Source organism: Grammomys surdaster, unplaced genomic scaffold (genome assembly GCF_004785775.1).
Source record: "Grammomys surdaster isolate TR1022 unplaced genomic scaffold, NIH_TR_1.0 143, whole genome shotgun sequence".
In the NCBI taxonomy this organism is placed as follows: domain Eukaryota; kingdom Metazoa; phylum Chordata; class Mammalia; order Rodentia; family Muridae; genus Grammomys; species Grammomys surdaster.
Window position 1 is genome coordinate 5,077,039 of NW_021604601.1, and position 23,930 is coordinate 5,100,968.

General features: G+C 40.9%; 1 protein-coding gene and 1 non-coding gene across 4 annotated transcripts; both read right to left on the minus strand.

Annotated features, from left to right (window-relative positions):
* Positions 1-4,402: 4,402 nt before the first annotated feature.
* Positions 4,403-4,509, minus strand: LOC114618637. The gene has a single exon (XR_003710986.1). It is a non-coding gene; the product is annotated as a U6 spliceosomal RNA (small nuclear RNA).
* Positions 4,510-4,549: 40 nt separating this feature from the next.
* Positions 4,550-15,254, minus strand: Mtrf1l (mitochondrial translational release factor 1 like). 3 transcript variants are annotated; one of them, XM_028764367.1, is made up of 7 exons: positions 14,898-15,237; positions 11,571-11,650; positions 10,155-10,230; positions 8,686-8,849; positions 6,974-7,091; positions 5,573-5,709; positions 4,550-4,907 (listed from the first exon to the last, which is right to left on the minus strand). In XM_028764367.1, the coding sequence occupies exons 1-7, from the start codon at positions 15,133-15,135 to the stop codon at positions 4,707-4,709; spliced, it is 1,014 nt and encodes a 337-aa protein (XP_028620200.1). In that variant the 5' UTR covers positions 15,136-15,237; the 3' UTR covers positions 4,550-4,706. The 3 variants fall into 3 exon arrangements, with proteins under 3 accessions (XP_028620200.1, XP_028620199.1, XP_028620201.1); XM_028764366.1 differs by having other exon boundaries at positions 10,047-10,230; XM_028764368.1 differs by lacking the exons at positions 4,550-4,907; positions 5,573-5,709; positions 6,974-7,091 and having other exon boundaries at positions 10,174-10,230; positions 14,898-15,254.
* Positions 15,255-23,930: the final 8,676 nt, after the last annotated feature.

Here is a 23,930-nt window from a genome sequence, read left to right on the forward strand (position 1 = left end):
CCAAGAAGTACAAGCTGGCCAGGTGGTGGTGGCACACGCCTTTAATCCCAGCACTTGGGAGGCAGAGGCAGGCTGATTTCTGAGTTCGAGGCCAGCCTGGTCTACAGAGTGAGTTCAAGGACAGCCAGGGCTACACAGAGAAACCCTGTCTCGAAAAACCAAAAAAAAAAAAAAAAGAAGTGCAAGCTGACAGGACCCTGATACAGCGATCTCCTGAGAGGCTCTGCCAGAACCTGACATATACAGAGGCAGATGCTCTCAGCCAACCATTGGACTGAGCATGGGGTCCCCAATGGGGGAGTTAGAGAAAGGACTGAAGGAGCTGAAGGGGTTTGCAACCCCATAGTAAGAACAACAATATCAACCAACCAGATCCCCCCTGACCTGTAGAGCTTCCAGGGACTAAACTACCAACCAAGGAGTACACATGGAGGGACCCATGGTTCCAGCTGCATATGTAGCAGAGGATGGCCTCATCTAGCATCAATGGGAGGGGAGGCCCTTGGTCCTATGAAGGCTCCATGCCCCAGTGTAGGGGAATTTGAGGTCAGGGAGGCAGGAGTGGGTGGGTGGGGGAACGCATAGAAGCAGGGGAATGGGAGGTAGGGGGGGGGGGGGGGTCAGGGAAAGAAGATAACATTTGAAATGTAAAGAAAGAAAAAATCCGAGAGAGAGAGAGAGAGAGAGAGAGAGAGAGAGAGAGAGAGAGAGAGAGAGAGAGACAAACAGGCCCAAACTTGGAATCTTCTATTTATCCCATGTCTAGAAGCTTTGAACACCTTCCAGAAGGTGTAGGTCCACATACCTACTCATTGTATAGGGATTAAGTTTTCAGTTCTTGAATTTGGGAGGACACATTCTGACCACAGCATATGGATGTTGTGGGGTACAGATAAAAGGTGTCATTACTTCTGTCTTGAGAGTAAAGTATCCTTTGAGTTGGACCTTGACATCTATCTGCAGAGGTAAGTAGAGTTTGAGTTTCTAGGTTTAGGCAGGTAGGAAAAAGGGCATGGCTCATGAGATGGTTGGAACCATTCCAAGGATCTCAACACATTATGGATCTAGTAGGCTTCTATTGTTATTATTACACCGCTCTGCCTTAACTTTGTATTTACTTCCAAATCACATTTAACAACTAGGGATTACTTAGTGAGTTCACAGATGGAAATCTGTCAGTTACTCTGCATGGGCTGATAATGCACTCAATGGTATCTTAGTTTTAAACGTATTATTTTTGCAGTCCTGAGTATTGAGCTGAAAACCTTCAATATGGTCATAATAAGCACATACAGTGCCTTTGAGCTGCACCCTAAGGCTCCTGACACATTTTATGCCTGTATTGTTGAAATAGTCACATAAGCTTCGTTCAGTTCTTTCCTAACCAGCTATATCCTAATGCACCGGTAGTTTAAAATTCCATCTAAGGCTCTTCTGATCTATAAGCTACAGGTCTCACACCTTTCTCTCCTCAGGGGTAAGGGAGACCGTTTTCCCTTGTTAGTAGAATGCAATCTAACATTTTGTTTTGTTGAGACTGGGTCTATGTAGTCTTGGCTGTCCTGGAACTCTCACTATGTAGACCAGGCTGGCTTCAATCTCAGAGATCTGCCTGCCTCTCCCTCCAAGAAGTGCACCAACACTGCCCAGTGAAATCTAACATTTAATATCCTTTGCAATCCATCTTAACTTTCTATTAACTGTCTTTCAGATCAAGGAGAGATTAGGTAAAGTGTAATTACTTAATATAATTGTAATGTTAAGGTTAAAGCAGAAATGATATGGGAGGCTCTGAGTATAGTTGAATGGCCAGTCTTGAGTTGTATAGGCTATTGAAAACTATTTACCAACTTCTAAAAATATTAAAAATTATAAGGCTTCTTTAATCCTAGCACTCAGGAGGCAGAGGCTAGCTTGGTCTATGAAGTGAGTTCCAGGACTATTACAGAAAAACGGTCTAGTCCCCTCCCCCCCCCCAAAAAAAACCCCTAACTACTGCAAAATAAGGGGCTGGAGAGATGGCTCAGTAGTTAAGACCAATGGCTGCTTTTTCAGAGAACCTGAGTTCAATTCCCAGTGCACTCTGGGCAACTCACAACTGTCTCTAACTACAATCCCAGGGGATCATACACCCTAATCTGGCCTCCACAGGTACTGTAGACACATAGTGCACAAACATACATGCATGAAAAACACCTAGGCGTATAAAAAGCAGATTAATATATACATTTTAAAGGTAAAGTACCTTTCATGAGGTTAGAAGGGATTCTGCTCATATAACCTGGTTTATGTGTTAGGCATTGTAGGCAGCTTAAAAATCCTTGCCTATTACTAATGGTTTTGTGATACTTCCTTTCAAATAGTGAGGCACTAAATATTCGGTATAAAGTATACTGCAAATTACAAGCTTGGTTTTGAAGGATAAGCAGCATGGAGCAGTCCAACCCTCCCTCTTCCAATATGTGTTTTTGTGACAACAGTGCTAAGTCACAAGAAAAGATGTAGGTACTTTAAACTGGCCAAGTCTCAAGCGCTAATGTCCCATAATGTCTCAACAACTCACATAGTACCAAAATATCTAGTTTGATCTTCATAGATGAAAATCCAGTGCCTTGACAAAGGGGATTAGGAGTCCAGTAAGGGAAAGCCCACTAGATAGTACATAATTAGATCTTAGTTTGAAGAAGCCAACTCTAACATATCTAGGAAAAAAGGAGAGAAATCTGAACTATTAGGTATTGAATGAAATATTTGGGATTTACCATAAATTTTGTCAGGCAATGATACATACTTAAATAGAATTGTGTTTTAAGTGTCAGCTGATATGTGTAGATATCAAAGTAAAATATGTTTGTAACTTATTTCAGACACTGAAAGTATGAAAACATTATTGGAACTGGGCAGTGGTTCTGGATGTTTGGTAGTGTAGACATTAGCCCCATTGAGAAGGGATTCTTAAAACCTTAGTTGTGAAGCTATATACTTTATATGATCATATTAGCATGACCTGGATTTTAGAGGGGATACATTCAAACTATTGACGTTTACACGTTTTTTGCTGGTGTATGTGAAGCTTGTTAAGTAGTAAATGGTGGAGAAACACTGAAAGCATTCCATGGCACAGCGTCTAGGGGTACTCTTGGATACCATAATGGTTAATTTTGTAGACTTGGCTAGCCTTTATCGTGACTGTGATGGCTAGTTGTCAACTTGACTATATAGGGAATGAACTACAATCCAGAAATGAAGGTTACACCTGTTATCTGGTTCTTGAGGCAAGAAGACAACGTGCCTTTGATCCAGGTCTTGAGTTGGGAAGACACCTTTAATCTGGGGCCACACCTTCTGCTAGAAGTCTAAATCAGGGCAATGGACAAAGGAAGCTTTTGTTCTTTGCTGCTTGCCTGGCTTTGCTATTGCATCCACTCTTTCACTGGCATTAGAGCCTACTTAACTTCTTTAGATTCCCACATGACACTGAAGACCAGCTGAGACACCCAGCCTTGTTGGACCTAGTAACTACTAGATTCTTGGACTTTCCATTCACATACAGCCATTGTTGGATTAGGTAGACTGTAGACTGTTAAATCATTCCAATGAACTCTATTTACCTGTGTGTGTGTGTGTGTGTGTGTGTGTGTGTGTGTGTGTGTGTGTGTACAGAGACGGGGGAGAGAGATTCATTCTGTAAGCTCTGTGACTCTAGAGAACCCTAATATTTGGTAACAGATTATTTTGGGTGTCCTCAAGATTTGGAGGTTTCATATCAGTGAAATATCAGTCATGCTAACATGTTTTTGCTAACATGTTTTATCCAACTGGGCTAAAGGCCTGAGTAGAGAAAATCCAGCCTCCTCCAACCCAAAGAGATTTCCCCAGCAAACTACCAAGTAAAGTGAACCATCAACTCTTGTCTCCACCTAGCTGCTTCACACTGTAGATCTTGGACATGTGGTACTCTATGTGAGGCCATCCTTAGAGCAAATTTGTGTAGACACATCCTATTGGTTCTGTTTCTCTGGGGAACTGATATAAAAGACCACCAAGGCTTACAATCCAGTCAAGTTCACACCTTGACAGAAGGCTTCTGGCTTACCAGGACCCACGGGCTTGAGGTTCTGTTTACAAGGCCAAAGCTACCAGCTGCAGGGCAACCCAGGAACATTTCCACCATTGAGAGGGCTATCCTTACAACATGGCTGACTCCATTATAGGGAGGGAGCACCTTGTAAGTGCCTCCTTTCTCTAAGAACTCTGTCTGTATAGGCTGTTTTCAATCCTAACAGTCCTAATGTGCTTGACTGTATCACTTCTTGTTAATTCCACTGCCAGCTTCTGGTTCCTTCTGTCATATTAACATGAACATATCTGCTTTATATTTGAAATTTCTTTTTTTTTTTTTATAAATATGGAACGCTTCACGAATTTGCGTGTCATCCTTGCACAGGGGCCATGCTAATCTTCTCTGTATCGTTCCAATTTTAGTATATGTGCTGCCGAAGCGAGCACATATTTGAAATTTCTGACTAAATATTTTGCATAAAAACAATTGTCTTTCTTTGTGTCTAATTTTTTATAGAGAATTGTCCAAGAAACTGTTAAATTACATTCCTCAAGAGAATACTGGTTAAATATTTGCACACAATGGATTTGCACTAGAATTTTCTTAGTCTATATAAAAAAAAAATATATCTTTACAAAGAAGCTTAGTCTTTTCTGGAAATCAATTCTACTAGAGATTCATAATCCGAATAGTCCTTCAGTGACTGTATCAGGTCGTCCAGAAGACAGTCTCCTTGCATGAAGCTCTCAAGGTCATGTAGTGATTTGTTTATTCTGTGATCTGTGACTCTATTCTGTGGAAAGTTGTATGTTCTTATTTTCTCTGATCTTCCTTTAGTTCCAACCTAAAACAAACAAACAAACAAACAAACAAATTGGGGGAGAGTATATGAGATGCACTTAGATCCAGGACAACTTAAATCTACAGCAATGCAAGAACCAAGTATAAACCCCTGACTCCCCAAATAACATGGGGATATGATCCAGAGAAAAGAAGATAGACTTTATAGTCAAGATGCAAGTATCTGAGTCCTGCCTGTGCCCCTTCAATGCTCTATGACTTAAAGTTAAACTTTAATTTCCAATTAGCAAAATACTGATTACATAATGACAGAGTCTGGCAAATGGCTGATATTTGAACAGTAGAAGCAGCATATTTATATATGCACTTATGTATATGGTACCTCTGGGAATAAATATCATCCTGTTGTGGAGATAAGGTGATGGGTATACATACTAAAGAAGTCATGGAAGGACTGTGTATGACATACAATCAAATACAAGACAGCAGGTGTAATCTTCAGTACTCTTGCTTCCGTAAGTTAAAAGGATTAAAAACTGAGTAGGGATTTGGTACACTTTCACGAATCTGAGAAAAATGCCTTTGACTACAGAAAACAGGATAAAGTGTATACAGGTATTTGTCCTTATAATAGATACAAACATAGTAATAAAAAAAAAAAACTACACTACCAATAAATAGTTTTGAGTTTCTTAAATTCATTTTTACCTGGATTTTTCGAGCATTGTATCTCTTAGTAGTTTCTTCCTCTAGATGCATGCTGTATAACCTTGCCCGTAACTTTTTCATAGCCAGCTCCTTGTTCTTCAGCTGAGATCTCTCTTGCTGGCATTCGGAAACAATGCCTGAATAATGTTATGAAAATTAAAGAGTTTTAATACAAAAATCTTCTTTATTATCAAGGATTATTCCTTTTCTTTCTCATCCTTTTTCTTCTTTTTTTTGTTTTTTTTCCAGATAGGGTTTCTCTGTGTAGCCTTGGCTGTCCTGGAACTCACTCTGTAGACCAGGCTGGCCTTGAACTTTTTCTTCTTTTATGAGGCAATAAAAACAAGAATCATACAGAAGACTTTAATTTGTTTGTTTGCTTGTTTGTTTGAGACTAGTTTTGTTTGTGTAACAGTCCTGGCTGGCCTGGAACTTGCTTTGTAGACCAGGCTGGTCTTGAAGTCAGAGATCTGCCTGCCTCTGCCTCTCAAAGTGCTAGGATTAAAGTCGTGCACCACCACACCTGGCAGACTTTAAATACTTTTAATACAGACTTTTTTCATAGCTTCAACTATCATAATTTTTAATAGACTTATAGAAATGAATGTATATATAGAAGCTACATATCCTATTAGAGTCAGCAGAAATAGAGTTTAGGATTTCCTTTTTGAACCTACTTTTATTTATACACCCCACTAGTCACCGCAATATTTAATGGTTTTCTGTATTTAAAGGAAATGTCCTACCTGGCCGCCTATCTTCATTACCCCTGGTTAACAGGAGCTATGGGCAATTTCAGATCCATGCATGTGGGAGTTCAGGGGAACCTGAACTGTATTTCCTAGATGTTCCTTGTCGTTCATAAGCCACTCCAGTGCTCTAGTAACACTTAAAAACACACTTGGCCTAATCATCTAGATTCAAATTCCACTGGGCTTTACAGTCTCAATGGAAAGCCGCTCCTGAAACTTTATCTAAAACCATCCATGTATCATGCTTCTGTGTAGGAAGTCCAATGCTTTTATTGCCTTCAGGGTCCTTATTACTATCTTAGCCCTACAACTAGTAACTGGTAATTTAGAACATTTTCTGATAAATAATTCAGATAAGTCTGTCACAGAGGTTTTTGGAAATAGTAAAATCCAATACGTATATATTCCATAACTCAATTGGCAGGACTCTGCTCTCTAACATGACTAACATGGAGATTCCTGTGCTTAGCCCCTCCTTCTTCCTGGCTTTGTAATTATCCTAAACAGCATTAGCTACAGAACCATGTGGTTAGTTAAGAGCCCTTAATGGTGTATTTTGGTATCTGGAGGTCTGTTTCAGTGAAAAATTAGTCAGTCCCCCAGAAATTGAGCTTGACTCAAAGTTTCCCATTGAAAAACGAGTACATACCTGTAGGAAGATGGACTATCCGAACAGCACTGTCTGTGGTGTTTACGTGCTGACCTCCAGCTCCACTCGCTCTCTTAGTATCAATTCTCAGATCTTTAGGATTAATCACCAGTTTAATCTATACATACAAAAAAAGTTGGAACTATAAAAAACAATTACACGTACCAATTGTCTTCAGGTGAGACCTACACATTGTAAATAAATGCCATACATAGAATTGACATAAAACGTAAAAGGCTTAAGGATAGACCAGAAGCAGAATATTATTTAAATTTTTTTTTTTTTAAATAAAGGCAGAATAGTACCAACACTTCCTAATCCTCAGAAGTTGAGCTTTCTGCCTCACAAACAAAATCAGGGACTGTTAAAACAGGAAATGTGGTGCTGAGCAGATCCTCTCATTGGTGAAGAGCGTGTGCACAGAGAATTTGAGTGTGGTCAACATGTCAGGTGACTCCCAGCCTCCTCTAACCTCAGCTCCAGGGCATCCTTGCCCTCTTCTGGCCTTTTTGGGCCACATGCACAAAGATGCGCAAACATAAATGTGATTCTTTTAAAAAATAAATAGATAAATAAAAAAAATGTAGAATTTTGCTGAATTCAAAGATTTTAGCAAAGGAAAGAAAAAAAAATAGCAATTTGAGTACATGAAACTGTTTTGGGGAGAGAGGGGATATTGTTTTTAAAATATTATAACCATAATTTAGAGGCAAAGACCATGAAGCCAGGTTATACATTCCACGAACACTGGAATCCAACAGGGTAATGCAGTGTCCCAGGAGAAAGCATGAGAAGCACCATGTTTAAAAATGTCTGTTCCAGGAACAACTAGAGACTGCTCTCTATGGTGTGCCGATCATCTCGCAGTAAGACAACCCCTCTCGGAGTTGCTAAAAAAGCTGGACAGAACTTAGACCACGCTCATGTCCCAGGAGCTAGCATGGGTCCTGACCTGGACTCTCCTGCACTTCCTATCTTAGCTCTTCTTTTCTCACTCAGGTTTCCCAGAGAAACTAACCCATCAACCCTACCATACACCCTCTTAAAATTATTAAGTAGAAATCCCAAATCGGGGGCTGGAGAGATGGCTCAGTGGTTAAGAGCACTGACTGCTCTTCCAGAGGTCCTGAGTTCAAATCCCAGCAACCACAACCATCTGTAATGAGATTTAATGCCCTCTTCTGGTGTGTCTGAAGACAGCTACAGTGTACTCATAAATAAAATAAATAAATCTTTAAAAAAAAAAAAAAGAGTTTAAAAAGAAATCCCAAATCGCTCATATTTTACTTTTTAAATGAATTAACTTGTCACTTTTAGCAGAAGAGAAATGAACAAAACAGGTTGTTTTCTTACATACTGAGGTCTTGCTTTGTCAGGTCTCTTTTTTTTTGAGACGGGGTTTCTCTGTGTAGCTCTGGCTGTCCTGGAACTCACTCTGTAGACCAGGCTGGCCTCGAACTCAGAAATCCACCTGCCTCTGCCTCCCAAGTGCTGGGATTAATGGCGTGCGCCACCACCGCCCTGCCTTTTTTTTTTTTTTCCAGTGTATTTCTACACAATCTAGAAACATTTTCATTCATACCATCTGTTGTAAAATTACATTTCTTGAATTAAATATTTATGAGTAACTCAAACTATGGAAGAAGACAATTGATAAGTTTATGCAGTTGCTGGGAGAGGGGCCCCACACCAGCTCCGTTCCTATGCTTTACCTCAGTAGGCTGGGGCAGAATCGCCACTGTCATGGTGCTAGTGTGGATGCGGCTTTGCTTCTCTGTCTTTGGTACTCTCTGTACTCTGTGCACTCCTCCTTCAAACTTCATGTGTCTATAGGCTTCTGGACCGCCAATGCTGGCTGATGCATGTCTAAGGCCACCTTGAAAACAGAATTGAATGGTTTTCATCATTCCTGCCATGCACAAACAACTGACTATCACATGGATTCTCATGAAGTTAACACAGCTACAATATAACTGTCAGTAGAGAGTGCAAGCACATTAAAAACTTTAAAGTTTGATATCTGCCGTTTTAACACATAATCTTTACTTTTTAAAATGTATGTATTTAATTTTAGGTCTGAGTGTTTTAACAGTGTACATGTATGTATGCGTGTGTAACACATGTATACCAGGTGCATATGGAGTCAGAGGACAACACCAGTTCCATTGGAGATGAATTTCTGGGTAGTTGAGAGCCACCGTCTGGGTGCTGGGAACTGATCTCAAGGCCTCTGCAGAAGCCTCTAACTGTTGAGCCACTCTCCAGCCCCTTACTATAGAACTATTTACTTTCACGTAGTAAAGTATGGTACCGATGAACTCACAGGAGCAACAGCGAAAAGACCACCTTTTTGGTTTCTTTTTAAGAAAGGATCTCCTGTAGCCCAGTCTAGTCCTGAACTCAGTGCAATTCTCTTGCTGCAGCCTCTTGGGTGCTAGGATTAAGTGTATCCTAAACTATTTTTCAAAGCTAGAAGTGCTTCTCATGGAATAGCTTACCACCATGCTTTACAGGAGATTTCAAAATTGTGCTTGTATTTAAAATCATTAGGTAAATAATGAGCACATGAGTACTTACTTAGTCCTTACAAATACGTTCTTATCATCATCTTGCCAACCCTTTCCCTGAGACATACTGTAGGTACATGTATGCTTTAAGAAAACGAATCAATGCACTTACTGCCTGTGCTGCTTAGAATAATCCAAGGAGCAACTTCAACTGAGAAATGACTCCACAACACTACTCTGTAGGGAAGTCTGGGAGACAATATCTTGACTGATGACTGATGGGGAAGGACCACTTAACTGAGGTAGAGGGTGATGCTGCTCCTGGACAAACGGTCTTAGGGTGCATAAGAAAGCAGGCTAAGCCAGCCAGAAGGAAGAAGCCATGAGCAGCTTTCCTCCATGGCCTGTATTTCAGTTCCTGCCTCCAGGCTCCAGCCTGCAATTCCTGCCCTGACTTGTCTTCCAGGTACTGCGAACTGAAAGATGAAATAAATCCTTTCTTCCCCAAGTTGCCTCTGGTTATGGAGTTTTTATCACAGCAAGAGAAACCTAACTAAGACACTGACCTACTTCACTTGGGAAATATTCCAGTGTTTCAAAATGCCATCTTTTAAATGCAGCATACTGCTGGTACATGTCAAACATCTCAGAAGTGAAAAGCATGGCTTCCTGACCACCCACACCCGCAGTCACCTCCAGGATCAGGTCACTCCCATCCATTTCTTCTGAAGGAACCAGAAGTGAGATGATCTATAAACAAAAGACGACACTTTCCTGTAATTAAGCACACCTCAAGACCACTGCTCAGAGCTACACATCAGGAAACTTAAATACGGAACCTAATTTTCTCTAAACAAATAATTTAATAGTGCTCTTTGATACAGTTTGACCATCTTGCTAACTAAAAATGTACAATGCATAATTTCCAGTACAGTATTAATGTTACAGTTACATTTTAAGGGTTATAAAATGCATCTGCTTTTGATAGGCTTGTTTGTACTTTTTTTTTTTTCCCGAGACAGGGTTTTTCTGTGCAGCCTTGGCTGTCCTGGAGCTCACTCTGTAGACCAGTCTGGCCTCGAACTCAGAAATCAGCCTGCCTCTGCCTCCCAAGTGCTGGAATTGAAGGCGCACGTGCCACCACCACCCGGCTTGTTTGTACTTCTTGGAATTCTTTCTTTTGTGTTTTCATGTTCCTGTCTCCACCTCCTCAGTGCCAGGAACATGGGTGTACAGCACCACATCAGATCTTATGTGGTGCTAAGGGCTGAACTCTATCAACTCCCTGACCAGGTAGTTAGGAATGAAATGTCTGGGATCAGGACATTACACCACATGTCTTGAAATACAAGGCCCGATACAGAAGGAGAACAGAGGTGCTCGTCTTACGCTTGCTAGGTAAGTTCACTTAGATGGAAGAGGGGGCTATTGCTTTTGGAAGTTGAGGACTGGCCCTCTATCAGTACTAGGATAAGGTCTCCTTCTCACCCCAGGACGTTCACTTTGCTGTCAGTCTACAATCTTTGCTAACCATTGTCTAGCCACAGTGAAAAAAGGGGGGAAAAAGGCAAAAGCAGAGCTTTCTGTATCTTTAAGAGCTGGTATAGGAATTTATCAGCCAGACTTGTAGCCTGAGAAATCTGGATGATGAGAAGCATGTCTTTTTCTGCTTTAAAATCCTCTTTGATGCTGGTAATTCCTTCATGGAGTAAACACAAGAAAAACAGACAAGAGCTTTGAAAAAAAAAAAAAAGTCTAGAGTTGAGGCCTAGAGATGGAGAGGTTAAGAACAAGGGCAAAGTTTGCAGAGGACCTAGGTTCACTTTCCAACAACTTACTCCACCCTTACATCCATCCCAGGGGATGTGACGCCTTCTTCTGGCCTCTAAAAGTACCAGGCATGCTTGTGGTGCAGACACACTTGCAGACAAATACATACAAATAAAAAGAAAAATTAACAGCAACAAACAAATTCTATGTAAGTAGCAACAGGCTCCTTTCCTGGGCTCTCTGCTAAGTCTGTAGTGACACGGAAAGAGGACTGGCTTGGTTTTCCTAAAGGCTTAATTCTTCATGAATATGTAACATACCTGATGCTTCAGCTCAGTTATTTCTTTCTGACACAAAGCTATTTCAGTTGCTGCAAGTTTCTTTAAATCTTCATTCTCATCTAGGAAAAAGAGCAGCAGTTACATTTTGCTTAATTGCTGTTAAGTTGATATTAGATTTTCAGTTTGTGTGTTTATAGTTACTACAGCTGAAGGAAAAAGGAAAATATTTTTCTTGTTCTTTTCATAGTTGCCACTAATTAAAATTATTGATATAATAGTTTTTATAAGTATGTAGCTATAAAAGTTTTTCCTGATGATGAAAGCTAAACAAAAAAACTCCAATATAAATATTAAGACTAAAGTTCTCCATATTTTCAATTCCAGAAAAGCTGTAATAACAGACTTTAAGAGAAATAAAAATTAAGAAATGGCTCAGTAATTAAGAGCACTTGATACTCTCTCAGAGAGCCTAGGTTCAGTTGCCAGCACTCACATGTTGGCTCACAATCATGTAATTCTGGTTCCAGGGGTTCTGACACTCTCTTACTTCTCGGGCATCAGCACCAGGGATGCATGGTGTGCACGTACATACATGCAGGCAAAATACTCATACGCATAAAATTACATTTCAAAAATGTTTATGGGTTTTATTTGATATTTATGGGTATTTGCCTGCATGTATGTGTATGTACTACATGTATGCTGTGCCCCCAGAGGCCTGAATGGGGTGCTGGATCACCTATGACTGGAGTTACAGAAAGTTGTGAGATGCTACCTGGGTGTTGGGCACAAAACCTGGGTCCTCTGCAAGAGTGTTCTTCACAGCTGTGCTGTCTCTCCAGCCCCAGTAAATGGACTAAACGGACTCAGTTTACCAAGTTAGGCTTCACATCACCAAACGGATGCATTTAACTAGTTAGAATGCCAGGCAAGGGCACAGAAGGTCTGAATGGTCAAGCAAAATTAAACCTACAGTTAAGTTAGTCTTAGTGAATGTTTCCTTAGGATAAAGTATCCAACACAAAACATTCACTGGAGTCTGCCCCATGTTTATAGAAATATTCCTTTCATCTCTGGTTTTATGATTATTTCATCTTTGAGTTTTCGCTTTTGACTTAAAGATAAACTTTCTCATTTGTTTCCCTGTTCTATGGACATTTGCAGCCTAGGAAAGAAAGGAATTACACGCTGTTTTTGCTCTGAAACAACAAATGTCCACACGCCTTAAGTGTGTGTGCTTATCAAGGCCTTACGTCAATGGGAGGTGGGACAGTGCACACACAGGACCTCTCTTAGAGCGACACTTTACAGTTCTAGGTTCAATGGCTGCCCCCCTCCAAAGGGTTCAGCTTTCTCCAATTCTTTAGGTAATGGCTGTTGTCAACCTCAGTTCTCCACCCCAACTGCTGGGAAATAAACGCTGACTTGATAGCTAGAATTTATGTTTAGATTTTCAGATTACAATAATCAGACTTTTAATTAAAATTCCCATTGGCAAAACTGCCAAATTTAAAGACGTTTCCTAGTATAAACTAAAAAAGGTGACCTCAGCCTTTCTAAGTCAGGTAGTGGCATGCTCCCGTTTCTTGCAACTGGTTTCTACAGGTTCATTTAGGTAATGCACCCCAATCCCACGGGTCTGCCAGATCTTTCTGGAACTCCTGGTTTTCTTCTTCCCCGGCCCAGATGTGCAGCACTATGCACTCCTGCCTTGTTACTGCCTCCACAGTTCCATCTGTTAGCACCTACTCTGACCTCTCTTGATTACGCAGGCTCAAGAGCTCCTCCACTGCAGCTCTCCTGGGCCAGTTCGGATCTCTGTGCCAGTATCCTTCTAGGTTTACCTTTATTTCCTCAGTATGCACTCAACAGCAAAGCTCTTTTTCCCTCAAGGAAACTCAACTTTTGTATCCCTATCTTAAATTAAAAATAGAACTCAGTCTGATAACAGAAGCTGCCCCCGACCACTATAATTCTACCCTTTTTAAAAATGATATAATCCATCAAATTTTGTTTCTTAAGTGTCTTGCTCTGTGCCAATCTACTACTGCCTCTCCTTTGGAAGGTAAGCAGCTTCCTCCTGACTCAATTCGCCACACTGATGTCAACAGTGGACTTTCCCGAGATGATGTCACTTCTTTACCTAAAATGTGAGGCACTACCCTCAGCCTATAGAAATAACGCTAATCCTTCATCTTTCTGGTTTCATGCTTTCGGTGGTTTGAACAGGAATGACTCCCAGAGACATGTATGTGTGTGTGCGTGCGTGCGTGTGTGTGTGTGTATGCTTGGCCCATAGTGAGTGGCACTTTTGGGAGGTGTGGCCATGTTGGAGGAAATGGGTCACTGTGGAGGTGGTGGGCTTTGAGGTCTCCTATGCTCAAGCTATGCCCAGTGTGGCACACAGTCTCCTTCTCCTGACTTCTGATCAAGATGCAGAACTCAGCCCCATCTTCAGCACCATGTCTGATGCACGCTACCATGCTTCTCCCCTTGAGGATAATGGACTAAACCTCTTAACTGTAAGCCAGGCCCAATTAAATGCTTTCCTTTCTAAGAGTTGCCATGGTCATGGTGTTCACAGCAACAGAAACTCAAACTAACACAATGTTTCTCTTCTGTTGCCATCTCCCATACCTATACTACACTTCCACCACACAGTACTTCTCAAGCGGTACCTTCATCCATGTTGGTCACTTCTGCCTTCTAGTCCCTATACCACGTAACCACCTCTTTCTTGCCTTTAGCGATCCATTTTAATTTTACTTTCTGCTTTCCAGCACTGCCCTTTACATTGATATTTAAAGTCCCTACATTTTATTTGTTCCCATTATCGTGCGTATGAGAGTACGCATGTTTGCATATGTGTGAACACACATAAACGTGAAGCCCCGAGCTTGATCTCCGTAACCAATCTCAATCCCTCTTCCCACTTTCTTCATCGAGGCAGGGTCTCTGAATCAAGCCTAGAGTTCCCATGTGTGTTCTACTGGGCAGACGTCTCTGGAGGCTTCAGGAACACTTCGGACTCCGATGCATCCTCGAGGGAAACGTGCCGAGAATTCGAATTTCCAGGTCTCGGGTTCTAACTATACAGAGCATCACTCACTCCTCTCACACTGTAGCGGGTCAATGTCATAAACTCATCCGGCTTCAGTTCCTCTGCTGGGACTAACAAGTCTTTCCTGAACATCTGAGCTGCCAGGAGGGGAGGGAAGGGGAGGTAACCGAAAACCTTAGCACTTTCTGAGGACTGACTGATCGGCAGAGCACCGTGTCCAAGGAGCTCTAGAGAGCGCTACTGAGGGTTGTCAGAACCCTAGCGACGAGATCCGCAACGCCGAACCCACGGAGCGGATGGCTTACCGTGCAGCAAGGACTCCGTGTCCCGCAGTTCCCGCTCCTTCTCGCTCAGCAGCCGGGCCGCCGCGGCCAGCTGGGGGCTCCCAGCGTCCAGACCGCCGGCCTCCGAGCCCACGCGGCGCTCGAGGAAGGCCCGCAGGAGCCCGCCGCGGGCGAGGAGCTCCTCGGAAGGCGGCGGCGTGCGGCTGATGGCGCGGCGTGCCCACAGGCGCCGGGCACCGCTCAGAAACCCGCTCCGCATCCTGGTCGAAGTTATACAGAGAACACTCTAGGAAAGACTCGGATCCAGGTCTCCAAGGCCGGAATTTAAAAGCTCTACCGGAAATGTTAGGAGGACTTCCGGCAAAGCGTGGGGAACCCGGCTACGTTTCCAAAAGTCAAACGGTGAGAGGGCGGGGCGGTCATGAAGCGTTTGCCCCGCCTCCAACCCGAGCGCACAAGTCTCCGCCCCACCTCGGGGGAGGGGCTCCGGATCCTCAGCTCTTCAGCCCCGCCTCTGGAGGCGGAGCTCCACCGCCTCAGCCCCGCCTCCACGGGGGTGGGGGACCGCCAGCGCCTGGGTTCTGCTCTTCTAGCGGGTGAGTTCACCTGACTAGGCCGGATCTTGAGGTGGGGAGTGCCTCCAACGCCTCAGCCCGGCCAGAACTCCACCTCCTCAGACCAGCCTCTAGGGAAGAGTTCCAACGCCTCAGCTCTGCCTCCTCGGCCCTGTCCCCAAAGGAAGCTCCAAAACCGCGGCTCCACCTCTCTAGCCCTGCCTCTAGGGAGGAGCTTTACTGCCTCAGTCCCGCCTCCTCGGCCTTGTTCCTTGAGGAAGCACTTCCTCGGCCTGGCCTCTAAGGGTGGAGCTCCACCTCCTAGCTCCGCCTACAGGTTGAATTCAGAAGCCTCGGCCCCGCCTCCAAACCGACTCCGAAGCCTCGACTCCGCCCTCAAGCTGAGCTTGCCTGCTCCCCAAGACCAATTCCCCAGCGTGCCAGGCTGGAAGTGACCAGCAGGTCTCTGCAGTCTGAAAGTGAAGGTTTGCTTCTCAAGGCTGTGGGGACTTGGAGAGCCTTGAGGATAGTCAAGCGACCATCAGGCACAGAAGTCATCTGTCTCCAGTCTCTAAGGGTTAATTTTAGGGAGGTCATCAGACATAATTAGGTTCCTTTCAAGCAAATGCATATCTTACTAAACCTCCCAGTGATGCTACAAAATCCATGTTTTCCTGTTGTCACCCACCACTCCATTCACTAGCTTTCTCCGTTTCCTGCCTCACGTTCTGATCCACTCAGTCCAGTTCTCCATTGCCCTCTCACTTTCTTGCTCTCGCTCCTTCCTCCTGCAAATCCAAGTTAAAACTAACAAAGTACAAAACAACTAAGCATTTAAATACTTCCCTTATTCTGCTCTGAAGTTGTAACTCACGGAGAGTACTCGCTTAGCTTGCTTAAGGTTCAGTCTCCAGCCTTGCAATTGAGAGAGAGAGAGAGAGAGAGAGAGAGAGAGAGAGAGAGAGAGAGAGAGAGATATCAAAGGCCTACGTCTAGTGGCCATCCATCCTCTTAACTACTAACTGATGCATTTGCAATTTCAGAAGACTTACCCACTGCCCACCAGAGGAGGAAGTGTATTGAATAAATACAGACAAGCCACTCTTGGGGAGGGAGGAATTGAAGCTTAGTCTACCTGATTACTAGCTGTTTTTTGGACCATGGTGGTTCACTGCTGATCAAACTGTTCTCTTTTTAGAATCAAATGGTAAAGAATCGCTACTCTTACCGCCAACAGAAACCAAGACTATTAATTACAAGATTTCTTTATAGAAAATGAATTTTGCATCATATCTATTCAATCCTTAGCATCACGTACAAGGGCACTGGCATGAAGAAATTAAGTGACTCTGAAGGGTTAATATAGAACGTTTACCCCTAGCAGACTGGCAGATAGAATAGAGCCAAGAGAGTGGGTCAGCTAGTTCTGGAGCTTTGTGTTCCAGGAACTTGGCTGACCACAAGGTGGATGATACGGTTGAATAAGATTGGGTTCTTGAGAGAGAAAGGGCCTGTACTTCCTCATGATTGTTCCTTGAATCCTGTCACACACTGAATAATAGGCTGGGACTTTCTATTGGCACTACCCAGCACTCCCCCTGGTTTGTGTTTTTTTTTTTTCCTTTAAATATCCTACACTCCCCAAGCTAAGGGTCAAGCTCCTGTGCCCCTGCGTGGGTCACAAGCCTCAACCTCAGCGCGCTGATTGAAATATACCTCTTGCTGATTGCATCAAGAATGGTGTCTCGTGAGTCATTGAGTGGCTGTGATCTCCTGAGACTGGAGGGAGGGTCTCGCCTCTCGGGGGCCTTTCAACTCTAAGTAATAGCAAGCAATTCCAGCACCTCAAATGTCCCTTCCCTTTTTACACCCAAAGTGACACTAATGTAAATGTTTAGCTCTAAGATGGAGGTTGAGACCCTTGATTCTGACCTGAGTATAGAAAAGAACTGTCATGTGTTTTCTATCTCTACCAGGAAAAGTTATTTCTAACCCTATACTCCATTTTGAAGTCATTTTTCTGCCATAGAAATGAATGGTTAGGTACTTTGATTTTAGTGTGAGAAATCCCTCCACTGCACTTTTAAGACATCAGTAATTTCAAGAATATATTTTATTTTTTATAAAAAAGGTACTCTAATGTTACATAATGTGAAGGCTCCACCCAGAAGTCATTGTATTCAGATAGCATAACACCAATAAGCAAACAATAACTTGTCTAAGGATACATGGGAGAAGTCTTTATTAATTCAAAACAGGTTAAGAAAATCAGTGTAATATGCATATGCATTTTACAATAATACCCATAAATTGCCACAATATAGTTAAATGAAAACACCTATTATTCGATTTCCTTTGAAAACTCAGATCTACTTAGAAACTTCTGAGTTTTCTTACAGTATTGTCATGCTCAAATCTATTACATGGTAAAAACTGTAGCACTTTCAGGAAGTCTATTATTGTACACAGGTACAATAGGTTCAATGGAATAAAAACCCAGAAAAACTTGAGGTGCAAGAAAAAGAATCTGGAGTATCTATTCAACTATGAGAACCCACAGGTATTTCGGTAATATAAAATAGCCAGGCAGGGCTACTCTTGTATTCATGTACTCAGAACCCTTTTGTGGTCCACTAATAAATATATTGGTGGAATACAAAATATGGAAATAGATCACTAAATAGAATGAACATGGAAGTAAGAAATTGTACATGTTCAAAATGATGTCTTTCACAGAGTTGAATTCGCTAAAATACTTTTTAGTGTTTTTGCAAACTCTTTAAAATCACACACAAGAAACACTATGACAAACAGGTTAAAGCTTGAGGAACAGCATCGACTCTTCTACACTTCAGCATTGTATACACTGCTCAGGGGACAATATATAGGAAGGCATTAAACATGAGTAATAAATAACCTCTTGCTACAATTAATGAGACTAAAATTTTCAAATCCAGCATGTGTGCAGGATCTAAATACATACACAGGGTGTTTCAGGGAAGAGGGAACAGTTGCACTTTTATTAAGAAGATATCCAAGCTAACACTGGTTTGGACTTATTTCACTTCCTGATCCATTGCATTTTATTTATAGTATTTGTTAGTAATCCTTTAATGGAGCCTAGTATTCATGCTAAGAAGTCAGCCAGAGTTGTTTTTTATTGTTGTTGTTTGGTTACTCTTCTGGCTCAGTGTATTTGCAGGGTCTCTTTGCCCCTAAGATATCCTCTTTGCTTGCGTGTCACTTGGTCACAGAGCCTGTATCCAACAGGCAGTGTGACAGGGTGAACAGCAACAACAACAGCAAGGAGGAGCCCAAAGCAAGAGTACTTAACCCTGGTGGCAGGTGCCTTTGAGATATCATGTAATGGGGTTGGCTATTCAGGGCTGGACAGGTGGCTCAACTGATAACAGCACTTGCTGCTCTTACTGAACAGCCTGATTCAGTTCCCAGAACCTGTATGGAGGGGCTTAAGACCATCTGTAGCTCCAATTTCAGTGGACTCTTCTGGACTCAGGTGTTGCATGAGCATGGTCACATACATCATGCAGACAAAACAATCACGTAAAAAAAAAATCTTTATGATAGAACAGAATAACATTATTCCTTCCAGAAACCAAAACCACTAGTCTAAACGTGAGGAATCTTGACACATACCACCCTGCAGAGTGATGCTCTGCACATTAAATGCCATTTCCACTCAAAACTGTCAAGGTTTTGAAAAACACAAGAACACTTATAGTCATAGCTGAAAGGAACAAAAAGAGAGGTAACACCAGGAGGTCATGTGGTTACAGGATGGGAAGGGCAGAGAGAAGACAAGAGGTGACAGGTCAGTATGACAGAGCAGAGTACAGACTCAATGGGTCAATTAGTTATTAAGTAGTAATAATTGCTTCCCAGACATGGAGAACACACAAGGGCATTCTGTATTACTTTTGTAATTTTTCCATAAAGCTGAAAACATTCTAAAATTTGGTGAAACTGGTAATGAACACTTAACCACTCGTATTCATCTTTCTAGTCACAGTTTCATGATAGAATCGACAAAGTCACACTAATATTAAAGGGATTATTTTTTCAGGCATGCTTTATTAAATTGCTTTCAGCTCTGTCACCCACTGGCGTACTTGGAATATTGGTAACTAACGATTCTGTATAATTCTGATGCATGGAGATAATTTTATTTCTTATGTCTCCATCTTTGAGTGTGTATGTGTGTGTGGTGGTGCATGTGTCTATGTTTGTATGTATGTCTGTGTGTGCACGTCTGTGTGTGTGTGTGTGTGTGTGTGTGTTGAGTGTGTTGCATGTGTCTGTGTGTATGTGTGCTTTGTGCATGTGTCTGTGTGAGGGTGTTGCATGTGCCTGTGTGCATGTGTATGTGTCTGTGTCTGTCGCTGTGTGTGTGTGTGGCAAGTGTTTTGCAGACCTGTGCAAATTTAAAACTTTCAAGTATGTTTAAAAGAATAAGCAAAGAAAGTAGAGGACCTAGGAAAAGGCAGTGGGGAACCAATGAGAACGAGACACGGATATGAAAATGTCATGAGGAAACCCTCCTTGTGTGCTAACCTAAACATTTCAAGAAAACATGAGGAGTACACCGAAATGACATCCACTACAGACCTTCCTAAAAATGTGATTATTACTGGGCTGAAGAACTCTGATCAGTTATTATATGCAACATTATTGTTCCCATGGACACCCCATAATCAATAGTCTTCATTTTCAGACAAAGAAACAGATGCAGAAAGGTTATGTGACTTTCCCCTACCATCTCCAGATATAAATATAACTCAAAATCAGCTCCGTCATTTCAAACGGAATTGTGCCCAAACCTTAGACAGTTTGTTTAATCATCGGCTTAAAACACACAAATTTCTAACTGTTTAAAAAGCTGAAATGATGTGATAAAGGTACGAATCAACGGAAAAATTTGCAACAGAAAACACTTGATGTAAGACAGGAGGAGGGAACTGAACTTCCGATTGCATGCACGACATTAAAATATTACATGTGGTTGTCATCATGAGTGTTTTAGATAAACTGCTTTTTCCCAACTTGGAGCTTTGGTCATGAGAATCAAATGAGTCCCCAACCCCATTTGCCAAAGTCAACAGTCCATCTCTAGGTGTTTTAATAGAATGATGATCTGGTATATTCTCTTTAGCTAGTGAGAAAGAAAGCATGTCCATTATGGCTGCATAAGACTATATCTGTAAAGGTAATATTTTTTAACATCCACAGACATCAAAGCCAGTGCTTCTCCATGCACTGTGTTGCAACAATATTATAACGGTATTATAAACTTGCAGATATGTTCTGAAGGAAAGGTTGGTAGGTTTTAGTGGTAAATATTTGCAATTGTGGCAAGTGAACAGTTACTAACATTATTACACGTGGTATGCTCCTTTCTAGGTAGAGCATTTTATGTTGATTGGGAATTTAAGAACAGAAAAGAGTACTCAAACAGATTTTAACATAGATACTTTGGAGATCGGTCATTAACTGACAATCTAAATAGATAGGTAATTCAATCTTTTGACTACATTTCCTATTTCAAATTAATTTTGTCAATATATAATATGAATTCAAAAACTCATGCTCTGTTGGATTCTAGGTGTATCTTCTACCTGTTTAAAAAGAAATTGATGGTTCTTCAAAAAGTTCATTTTTCTATGCTTTATTTTCATTCCTTCCATTTAAAAACCTTCACCAAAGCACCTGAAATTTTTTATTCGTTGCAAGTGTAGTTTCCACAATTACAATGTGATTTTTTTCTGAGACTATTAAAATATTCTAGAAAAAAAAAGAATGAACTTAAATTAAGATTCAAGTATTATTTTAAATTAGCACAATGGGGAGAGATGTACATTTGTTTTCAACAGATAAGCCTTTATCTATTTCTATAGTCCTTTGACATTTAACTATCAAATAAATATAGCACATTCTTTATACTAGGAGACATTGAAGGGCACTAATAACTGTTCTTGGCACAGTGACACACTGTTAGAACTGGTCACACATAAATATTGTAAGAATGTCTTAAAGCCCATATTATGATTTTGAGTTTTATGTTTATAACTTCAGTATCAAAATCCTGTTTTGCTTACATTTATATGTACCTTGTTATGCTGTCAAAGCATCTGTGCTAACTTTCGATGACATCATAATAAGCCAGATAGAGAGGAGTCACCCCCCCCCAGTGTTAGCATGTCTATGTGTAAGATCCACCTATGAAGACATATGCCATTGAGTCACCTCTGTATACATCACCTATACAATCTCCTTTTCTTTCCACAATAGATATGCCTACAGACAGGTACTACGGAAAGTGCATTAACCTCTTGTGTACGCATGAGCAGATTCTAACAATATACAAAGTTATCTCGGCCATCATAAATACAAGGTGCTTCATTTAAAGTGCTAGGATCTCCCCAGGGAGCGATTTACTCTCTAGGAATTAAATCAAACTTGAATAAAGCAAATGTTGTGCTCTTGAAACGGTGGCAGAGACACCAGTTGTGGGCTTTTGTTTATTATAGCTCTGTGTCGTAAACAGAAGAAATCACACCATACTTTAATAACCCATACTAGCATAGTCACAAGTCCACAGACACACTCTTCAAAACTTGAAACATTCTGAAGTGAAATAAGAAACCATCCCCCTGAAATATGAATTTAGCTCAGAGCTGGTCACACAGCACGGCTAATGACAGGGACTGTGCAAATCGGCTCTAGAACCTCCTCAGTGAAACTTCGTACCCAGGTTCTAAAGACACAGCAACTTTGAAATCAAACACTGCAAATGCCTAGGCTAGAGATGAGGACTCTATAAATGTCCTTACCACTTACATTTGGTAAAATATTAAATGTATTGTCAAGCAGACAACTCGCCCAGTAGTCCAGAGCATATTGGAAAGATCACCTGTGACAGTAAGTCACTAGCATCCACAGTAACAGGAATATAATAAAGTCTACATCAAAAACAATTATGCATGCAGGGTGTTGTAGTATATTACATATCTCCTGGTCATGTGCACCAATTCATTGTGCCCCAAACACAGAAATAAGCATGATGGTATACTATAATGTGTACACATCATATTACCATAATAAACACTAATCAAGAAAAGAATCAAATCATTCAGAACAATGGACTTCACAGTAGAAGCGATGATGCTTTTATGTTTTCTTGACTCTTTAGGAAAAAATAGGATTTTTTTGTTTTGTAAACATCTTCATAACTATCTTTTTTCTCAACAGATTACTAAGACTATTCAAAGAGTAAATATCTAGGTGACATGGGCAAAGCGTATCTTAAACACACTAACACTTTCAGGAAAAAAAACTACAGGCATTTGTTAAAAGATGACTATTATAAATATCTTCTATCTTGCTTTTGAACTATGTTTCCATAAATAATGTATTTAAAAGTGCTGACCGTGGTAGGATAGTCAGCGGCGCCAGTGTAAACACAACGTTTTGTTTTTCCACTCTGCAAATTGTTTTTTTTTTTTAAATCCCATTTTCTCAAACACTGCAACAGTTAAAATATTTGCATAGGGAATATATAATAGCCCTTTGAATCCATAGCTCCTGAATTCTATATAAATTAGAAAACCATAGTCACTTAAAAAACAATTCTTGAAATGTTTTAAATTTATGGAAAAAGAAACATGATGCCAACCTTTCAAGTAAAATGAAGTGAAGAAGAAAACTCCAAACTTGCACTTTAAAAAAATATGTTTAATAAATTAAAAAATGAGAGGTAGTTAAAAATGACAAATAAAACCTATAATTTTAATGTCATCCTTAATATAAGGCCAGTATTCTCAATGGATATAAATCTTTTTAAATCTTTCATTTTTTAAAGGTCACTCAACATATATTCATTGAGTTTAAGATTAAAAAAATAGTCTCCAGGGGATTTTGATAGTGAAAGGTAAGACCTTGATACAAATATGACATTGATTGTAATTTTGGTTTTGTGCACTAGACGATACTGTTCTGAAGGTCAGAAATACATGCCATAGTCAGGGGAGTATTTCATGTAAAGAGTTAATGTAATTATAAAAAAATAATATTGGCAGCTAAAAGATTTGAGCACTGTATTGCCTTTTAATTATGGATGAGGGTTAATAGTTTGCTTTTAACAACGTTAAAATAAGTCTTTCTTGTCAGACTATGTGAAGACAGTTAAGGTCTGACATCGAGGGTTCTCTTCTTTATAATCCTTTGTAAAATGTTGCTTAGGAGAAACTGAAGCTTTTCACAGGATTATACATTCAAGGTGAGCACGGCACATGCAATTCTTCAAGACGATTTTGTACAGTGCTACACGTAGGCATTCCTTTACTGTATCTCTTCCTTCATATTCCCAAACTGGATTATCACGCTTATTATTGTTTACCTGCCGACATTCGCTAGTTTACATAACTCTTTTAGAACTGGAGAGCCACTCTTTAATAAATTAATTACAGTATTGGACATTTGAGAT